Below are 9,313 nucleotides of genomic sequence, written 5' to 3'. Positions count from 1 at the left end.
CCTCTGTCCATCTGGTGAGCGCACATGCCCTATAGCAAAAAAACTCAAAAAAAAAAGAAAAAAAAGGAACGAATGAATAAATAAAGTTAGATAACATAATTCTTCAAAAAAAAATAAACAATAAGGGGACAGCAGGTGGCACGGTGGTTGAGGGCACTGGACTCCTACATGGCCAACTGTGATTTGAGTCCCGGGCCTGGCATCTTGCTTTCTCTCCCTCTTTCTCTCTTTCTCTCTCTCATTCTACCCCTCTCTGGTCAAATTAAAAATAAATAATTAAATATTTCTTTCTCTCTCTCTCTCTCTCTCTCTCTCTCTCTCTCTTTCTCTCTTTCTCTCTCTCTCTCTGTCTTTCTCTGGTGAGTGCATGTGTTCTATGGCAAATTAAAAAATAATAATAAAATAATAATAATAATAATAATAATAATAATAATAATAATAAAAGAATCACACTGAGGCCCAGGTCAAGGGGAGCCAAAATGGGGATAACAAACATAGTCGAGGAAAAATGGAAAGAAGGTGGAAGAAAGCAGGTTGTGGCCCAATAGGTGCATTTCTACTGCAAGGCAAACAAGTGCAATGTGTGCCTCCTGGTTGCTTACTGGGACAGGAAAGATAAAAGGCCAGTGCCATGGGAGGGGCCAGTGGGCCGGAGTTTGTAAGTCGTACCAACTGAGAGCCACTCAATACCAGTACTCACCAGACAACAGCTTGTACTTGCTGAGCTCGTGCACTGCGTAAATACTCTATTCTACAGGCTGATATGTTGCTGAAAAATATTTACTCATTCAATGAATAGTTACCCCTATCTACCTTCACTCGCTTAGCGAGTTTATCTATTCATGTGCCTTTAAATACCACCAACCTGCGGGTGACCTTTCCAACCCAGATTTTTCTCATTCTGAACTCCCACATGCCTTCACTTGGATGTCTGAGAAATCTCAAATTTAATATACCAGTCTCCTAGACTCCCTCATAAAACTTAGACCATCTCATCTCTGTTGGTGGAGACTACATCTTTCTATTTGTTTGGGCCAAAAATCTTGGGGACACCCTTGACTCCTCTCTTTCATATCCCACATCATCAAATTCTGTTGGCTACCTTCAAAGAATCTGAAGCTATTAACACCTGGTCTGAGCCACCATCACCCCTCATCTAACTGCAATAGCAGATTTACCTGCTGTAATCCTGACTCCTCCTCCTTCCCACTACTCAACTTTTTTTTTCTTTCTTTAGTTTTTATTTTAGTTCTTCCCCCCCTCCCATAGGGCACATACACTCACTCATAAGAGAGACAGTGAGAGGGAAAGTGAAAACTCACTTCCCAGTGGGGGACAGCCACACTACAACCCCTTCTCCTCCACCCTCCTCTTGGGATTTTAGGCATGCACATACACATGCCTGGCATGATTTTCAAGCCACCAGGTGCAGGACCTGAACCGTGGTTGGCCATGTGGGAGTCCAGCACCTTAAGTACCATGCCAACTGCTGGCCCATCCACCAGCCCCTTTTCAAGCAGAGCAAAAGCCACAATCCTTTAATCATCTTTAACTTTCCTTGCTCAGTCCATCCTCGTCCCATTGGCCTCCTCACTGTCAACATGGCAAGTAAGACCCTGCCTGCGACTTGCGCTAATGCTCCTGCCAGGAATGCTCTTCTACATGATAATCACAGGGTTCACTCCCTCATTTCTTTAAAGACTTTGCTCAGATGTCACCTTCTCAATGAAGCTGTGACCACTCTGTTTAAACCTGTAAACTGCCTTCTTTCCCCTTATTCCCCCACTCCCCCAATACCCTTCCTCTGCTCTCCTAACATACAATATAATTTACTTACTTATTAGATTTGCTTAGTGTCTGCTTCTCACACTAAAATGTGTGCCACAGTAAGGTACAATTCTACATTTTATTTTGGTTTGGGGGTTAATTTAGCTCGCTGATGTAACCCAAGTGCTAGACCGGCACTCACCTTGTAGAACTATGAGCAAGTGCCCTATATGTGCCAGGCTTTGAGCTGGTCCTCAAGATACAGTGAACAAGGTACACATGAGCCCAATTCTTATGGCGCTTGCATTCCCATGGGTGGATGCAGATAAATCAATAAACCAAAAAGCATAAGATAGTGATGGTGCTATGACAATGACCATCTACACTGAGCAGTTAGGGAAGGCTTGTATGGGGAGACTTTGGATGAAATGGGACACTTTGTAGCAAGACCTGAGAAAAAATATTTGTCTTTTAGTATACATAACATACACGTGTTATGATGTAATCATAAAAACAAAGTCTAAAAAAGCATGTCCTCCTAACACTGAGGAAGGCGAGGGACGTTCTGGACCAAGTAGGTAGTACGTGCTGTTGGAAGGTCCACAAAGGGTAGGCTTGGCAAATGGCGCAGAGCATTGCCTGGAGGCTGTAGGAGAGGCAAAGCCGCATCCAGACTTGGCAAAGAATCTGGTCTGAGACTGCCTCCATCTTTCCACAGCAACCTGCATTGGTGGTGAGGGCCTGAGTACTTGGTAAATGTCTCATTGTTGATTTTAAAATGGAGGACAAATTATATTTCCTGAGTAATTTCAGCTTCCACAATCGAAATTTCAAGAGAAAATAATGATCAATTGTATTTTTTTATTAAAACAATGACTCACTTGTTGGGTAATGAGATTTAATTTTGCTGGTACTGGCAAAAATCTTCCTACTAAAGTAGTCATTGGTTTAGGGACATCTGTAAGGAAGACAATTAAAATTAATTGATAGCATATATCGTTCCTCTTCCACTTGCACATGGAAGAAAGTACAAAAATGTATTATGGAGTTATCATGTGAAAAGTTAAACTTATCTTGATCCTGTTTATTTTTTTATCCTATATAACCTTTTTGATCAATGTATTTTTTATTATTATCTTTTTTTTTTTTTTACTAATTATACTCATTTTTTTTATTACTCATCAAGTTACTTGACCTAAGCTCCCCCGTATAGTCTATTATGCTTAAAAAATGTTAGTGCCCTGGTTCTCAAACAAGGAGCCCAGCTGCCAAGGCTGATTCACCTGGGCACCAGGGAACAGTATACATTTTCCAAGAAAAGCCCAGTGACCCCTGCTAGACACCACCTGAACTACTTCTGATTTATGTATAGTATTCTTTTCTCTCAAATGGTTACTACTGGGTTGTCGGAAAAGTCGTGACACATTTTTACATGTGTCATGACTTTTCCGACAACCCAATAAATTGTTAGGATATAAATATTTGTTAAGTTATTTGGACCTGACTACTAAATACTGAAACTGAAAGGTACTTCTTTGGTCTAAGAGGACTACTGAGAAACATTCCTGAGACATTAAGGGCACCATGAGCCTCTGTGCTCTTGAATCTAAGTAGAAAGAGAAATATCTTACTCCCCTAGGTTGAATGCATTCCTTCTCTAGGCCTAAGAATTCTTTGAGGAGAAGTAGACTTAAGTAACAGGATGCATTTACTTTATGGCAATATTAAATATGTACACAGCATGACAAAGGAGACTGGGGAGGGGAGACTAAGATTATATGACAAGTAAACTGAATTGGAAAACACTAAGCTCTCTTCTCTGTGGGCCTTAAGGCAGTAGGATTCTGTCGTGCGCCAGGAGGAAGGGAAGTAGAAAAACTGTCTCCCTGCCTGCACAGAGGATCACGGACACAGCATGACCTCTAGGAAAATCTGGCTGGAGGGTAGCTTTTCCAGGCCAAATCTCCAATCCCAGATTCTTCAGCATGGGAAAATATCTTGGAAGATTTTTTTTCTGTTCCTGGATTGAGGGACTATTAGATAGAATGAGGAGATAAGGAGTCACACTTTTACTTTTTGCCCTGGACTCCAAAGGCTTGAAACTACATTTGGATAGGGACCAGCAGATGGTGTAGTGGTTACATTGCTGGGCTCCCACAGAGTCGACCGCTGTTTGAGTCTCGGATCACTCACATCAGGTGTATGTGTGTGTGCGCCCAAGATCCGAGAATGGAGGAGAAGGGGTTACAACATGGGGGTGATTTCTTGCTTTCTGTCTCTCTGTCTCTCTCTGTCTGTCTGGCGAGTGCACGCGCCCTATAGTGAAAACCTCTCAAAAAAAAAAATTGGGAGCAATCAATATGATGCATATAAATTAGTCTATGAGGATATGTTTTGCTCTATTCTTAGCTCACTAATATGGGCTAGGGGTTTATCAAATTGCCTATTTAATAATCTAACTACCTATTTCACCTTTACTCTATATACAAAGCCAAATACATTCATTTACCAACTTAACTATGATACATGATATAATTTTTTCATTAGTTTACTATGTACCTGACTGTAGATAATTATTTTGGTCTTGATACTGAGGAACCAAATGAAGTGCTTTTAGTTCTCTTGTGCCAGAATTGTCTATACACAGCATTTGTGTACCCCCTTTCAACTGACATATCACCTAAAATGAAAAATAATGATCAGATTTCATTTTTAAAAGATAACTGTAATAAAATGAACCTAAAATAAACTTAAATCTGAGAAAGTGGCTTTAATCCAGAATTTAAGTTTTAATGAAAGCTCAAATACTGTAGATCTGTTCTCAATTTCTTACTCTATAATAATATGCTCTCTGGAGGTACCACAGGGCAAAGACACCTCCCAGGAATGTCTCCTGAGATGCGATCGGTGTGCTAATAAAGATGAAGAAGGTGCTTGTGTCTTTCTCCATGGATGAATGACCACCGAGATTTAGTTTTGGATCAGGTGACCATGCACCAGAACATCCTGTACCCCGTCCTCACCCCAGCCACACATTATTAGTAGGAGAGTGGGCATCTCAGCCAGATCCCCGGTCCCTTTGGTTGCCATTAGCTCCAACAAAGATTGTGTCTCCCTGACGACCTCTCTGTAGCTGGGCACATATTTAGAATAATGTTTAATTTTACTATAGTTCTTTTTTTTGCCATATGTCACTATTTAATACACTTTAAAAATTTTAATGTCCACTTATTTTATTTCATAAAATAACAACTTAGAAAGCTTAACCCAGGAAAGTTTAATCCAAACACTGGAAAGCCTAAAAATCTTTCTGGATCTGACTAGCTCTGTCGGATTCTGGCCGTAGTGAATTCTCAGCAAACCGAGTGAGTCAGTTGGTCAATCCTATTAGTCAAGCCAAAACATCAATGCAGCTTACTGTATGCTCAGCCCTGTTCCAGGCCGTGTGGCATGGATACAGAGATAAGAGCAGTTGTGGTTTCTGCCCACATGGAGCTTACAATTCCAGTGGCAAAACTACAGTACACAGAGAAGCTGTGGTTTCCTTCCATATCTTTTTTATAATCTAGACAGTAAAACCCAAGTAAGCATAGAGGACCAATGTTACAAAATCTCACACACAGAGACTACTATGGTGGCAAGGTGCTGATCACTGGGTCAACACTTCGGATTACCCTGACAGGTGAGGAGAGCCCAGCATTCATGCTCACTGGAATTTCGTTCATAATTTGAGGATAAATTTATAGCCACATACACACACTCACACACATGCACACATGCCATGTGCATGCATAAAACTGGGCAGAAGGGTCAGAGTGGATTCTCCAGACCTCTCTCTGTTGCCCATGCCTGGACTCCACCCATACAGGAGCCTCTGCCCTGCCCTGTGAGGAGTGTGCCAACATCACTCTGTAGTCTGCGGGAGTCCGAGAGTTCTCATCCTGCTGACCTGGTTCCAGGGGTCTTGGGAAAACTCTGCCCTCCCAGTCCATGGCCCCGATCGGAGGCAAGTACTAGTGTATACCATAGCTAAGCCGAAGTTCGCATGAGTTCATTTTCAAGTATTTCGTTGTCAAAGTCTACGTCTTAGAGCTACAGTCTCATTTCTAGGAACAAAGAACTGCCAGGGGAAGACAATTATTTGCTCTTTGGACTCTAAGTGCTTTGCTAAGGAATGCTAGAGGTGCACTTCTCTGGCTCTCCCACCCCCAACCCTCACCACAAGGAGATCTAGATTCAGATGCATTTATTTATTTATTAACTTATTTTAAACTGTGAAGACTAATGCAGACAATAAATATTAACATCTGTTTTCTTTTCCATAAAATGGGTATAAAAATAATGTTCCACTGAATTGTTAGGATGAAATGAATTAACGAAGAAAATTATTACATAAGCCACAGATGTGACTTATTATAGATCCTATACAGTGGTAGCTGTCATACTTAGACATTTGGAGGCACAAAGGAAGGAAGCGGCTGCAGCCTCTGCTCTGAAGTCACAGAACGCAGCCCTACTCTCCAATGACAGGCCAAACCACGTGGCTCAGCTCTCTGTGTCACCACTTTAGGGCTCACAACCCAGCTCTGCATTGACTCCTGTGACTTGATGTTATTCTCCTCGGCAGTTAGAGCACTGTCCTAATCGTTGTTTTATTTGCGAAGACTGGATAGAAATGAGACTCTCAGAGGTGAAAAGTAAACGGCTCTAGCTGATAATCTTTTGCTACAGGAGATGATCAAAATGACTGATTCCACAAGGAAATAGGATGATTAAGAAAATGACTAGAATAATCTCTTGATTTAGGTACTGAAATAATCTATGGACTTTGTAATGACAGGGACCCAACATTTAATAAAATGCTACTCATACACATTTTCTTGGGCATAATTACCATTGGGCTCGAGTCTTTCTTTTGAGAACAGCTGGAGGTGTCCTCTGGCTCTTGGGAAGGTGGGAATTTGCAACAGGATTCCTGAACAAGAGGGTTCTGAAAAGTTGCTTCTTCTGGATTATTACTTGTAACAGTACCATCTGGTTCCTTTAACTCAACCTGGAAAAAAAAATCCATAGTTATTTTAGACAACATGCTGTGGACATTGGCTCTAGTTGCATAATATAGGAAACTTAACTGTATAAAAGTTACACTTTAAAGAGCACCCTTACCCTTAGTGCCTCTCTTCCTCACTGGTACTTCTAAAACTATTTATTATTCTCCCTGTGGGGCAACAGGTCATTGACCAGCCTCCCTGGGGACCAAGGACTCTGAGGACCCAAACCAACTGTCCATGAGGTATTGAGATGCAATTCTGATGTGGTGCTTGTGCTGTTTCAAAAACATGGTCTAAGTAACCGAAGAGTCGCCAGCTGGTCGTGTGCCTTTTGTGCAGCTTCCTCGCCCCCACTCTAATGGAACTGAACCCCTAGTTGAATCTTGCTAAAATCACCTGAAATGCTGGCCCTTCATCACACATTCTTCAGGACTGCTCATGAAGAGTATATGAAATGTTCTAGATGATTGTATTCTTTTGTTTCCTTAAGAAGCTCAAAATCTTTCCCGATATTAGTAACATCTGTAATGTAATTTATCATTTATAATGTATTTATAGTAATCTTTTTGATTAAATAGTATCCCTTTTCTGACTTAATACTAGAACAGTAACTAATATGAAACAATGAGAGTAGGGAATAAGTGCCAGTTTTATAGGTTTTGTTTTGGTTTTTAGAGATTTTTGCTAAAGAGTGTGTGCACTCACCACAAGCCTTCCTCCTCCATTCTCGTTCAGGATTTTGAGTACACATGCACATGTATCTGGTGTGATTTTCTTTCTTTTTTTTTCTTTTTTTTTTTTTGGAGAGATTTTTTGCTCTAGGGCATGTGTGCTCACCAGAAAGACAGAGAGAGAGAGACAGAAAGCAAGAAATCACCCACCAGGCGGGATGGTCATGCTGCAATCCCTTCTCCTCCTTTCTCCTCTTGGGATCCTAGGCACGCACGCACACACATCCAGCTTGAGTTTAAGCCACCAGGTCCAGGACTCAAACCATGGTCGACTACATGGGAGTCCAGCGACATAGCCATTATGCCAACTGCTGGTCCCGTGATTTTCAAGTTAGCAGGTCTGGGACTCAAGCTGGCTGGCCATGTGGGAGTCCAGGGTCTTAACCTGCTGGTATGACACCTGCTGGTCCTGCCAACTTTTTTTTTTTAGAGAGATTTTTGCTATAGAGTGCATGTGCTCACCGGAGAGACAGAGAGAGACAGAAAGCAAGAAATCACCCCCCTCCAGGGGGGTGGGGTGCTGGCCATGCTGCAATCCCTTCTGCTCCATTTGTCTCTCAGGATCTGGGGCATGCCTGGCATGAGTTTTAAGCTGCTGGGTCCAGAAATGCATGGGACTCCCACTATTATTTTTTAACTTGGTATAGTCATCAGAGAGGAGCAGAGAAAGAGAGAGAAGGAAGGTGAGAAATCAAACCACCAAGTTTGGGACTCGAACCACAGCCAGGCATGTGCGAGTCCAGCACCTTAACCACTATGCTACCTGCTGGCCCATAATTATTATTTTAAACTTTGCTATAGGGCACGTGCACCCACCAGAGAGAGAGAGAGTGCAAGAGGGGAGGGAGAGGGGAGAACCCCTCAGGAAGTATGGTCACATATAGTTCCTTGTCCATTTTTCCGCCCCTTTGATTTTAGGCAAGCAAGCACATGCATTTGGTGTTTTTCAAGTAGCTGGGGTCAGGATGTGAACTGCAGACAGCCATGTTGGATCCAGCTCCCTTAACCACTATGTGATAGGGCTGGCTCATTCATCATTACAGAATGGATCAAAACAAAGGTCAATACATGGAAAAGAATTTCTAGAAAGAGCAAACTAGCAATTCATCCTGAATATTTACTGGAAAATAATTCCACTCAACTTAAATGATAAATGTGCCCATGATGTACTTTTTTCATTTGGTTAATGAATCAGAAAAGAGTCAATAAAAATCAGAGTGGCACCAGCAGGTGGTGGTATGGTAGTTAAAGGGTTGCACTCAACTCCACTCCACATGGCACACTACAATTTGAGTCCTGGGCCTGGTAACTTGCTTTCTCGCTTTCTCACTTTCTCTTCTCTCTCTCTCTCTCTCTTTCTCTCTCTGGTAAGCATACATGCCCTAGAGCAAAACTTTAAAAAATAATATTAATAATAAACAAAATAATTAAGAAAATTTCAGAGTGAAGTCTCTGCTGTCAAACCAGCAATCTGTTAAAACAGGATTACTTTAAGAGAATTTGGGGGACCAGCAGTTAGCGTAATGGCTATGTCACTGGACTCTCATGTAGTCGACTGCAGTTTGAGTCCCGGACCCAGTGGCTTAAACTCAAGCCAGGCGCATTTGCATGCGTGCCCAAGATCCTGAGAGGAGAATGGAAGAGAAGGGATTGCAGCGTGGCCATCCCCCCCTGGGGGGGGGTGATTTCTTGCTTTCTGTCTATCTATGTCTGTCTAGCGAGTGCACACACCCTATAGTAAAAACCTCTACAAAAAAAAAAAAA

General features: G+C 41.9%; 1 protein-coding gene across 4 annotated transcripts in view; it reads right to left on the bottom strand.

Annotated features, from left to right (window-relative positions):
- TESMIN (testis expressed metallothionein like protein) overlaps positions 1-9,313 on the bottom strand; it is a 57,401-nt gene that overhangs the window by 43,669 nt on the left and 4,419 nt on the right. For 3 of the 4 annotated variants that reach the window (XM_006171246.2, XM_006171248.2, XM_006171247.1), the window contains exons 2-4: positions 6,662-6,820; positions 4,327-4,447; positions 2,649-2,725 (exon numbers count right to left, since the gene is read on the bottom strand). In XM_006171246.2, the coding sequence (XP_006171308.1) occupies positions 2,649-2,725; positions 4,327-4,447; positions 6,662-6,820 (357 nt within the window). The remainder of the gene's footprint in view (positions 1-2,648; positions 2,726-4,326; positions 4,448-6,661; positions 6,821-9,313) is intronic. The other variant, XM_006171249.2, reaches the window with a different exon arrangement.

Source organism: Tupaia chinensis, unplaced genomic scaffold (genome assembly GCF_000334495.1).
Source record: "Tupaia chinensis unplaced genomic scaffold, TupChi_1.0 Scaffold149501_1, whole genome shotgun sequence".
Taxonomy (NCBI): domain Eukaryota; kingdom Metazoa; phylum Chordata; class Mammalia; order Scandentia; family Tupaiidae; genus Tupaia; species Tupaia belangeri.
Note: the sequence above shows the minus strand (reverse complement) of the source record. Positions and strands in the feature narration are given on the sequence as shown.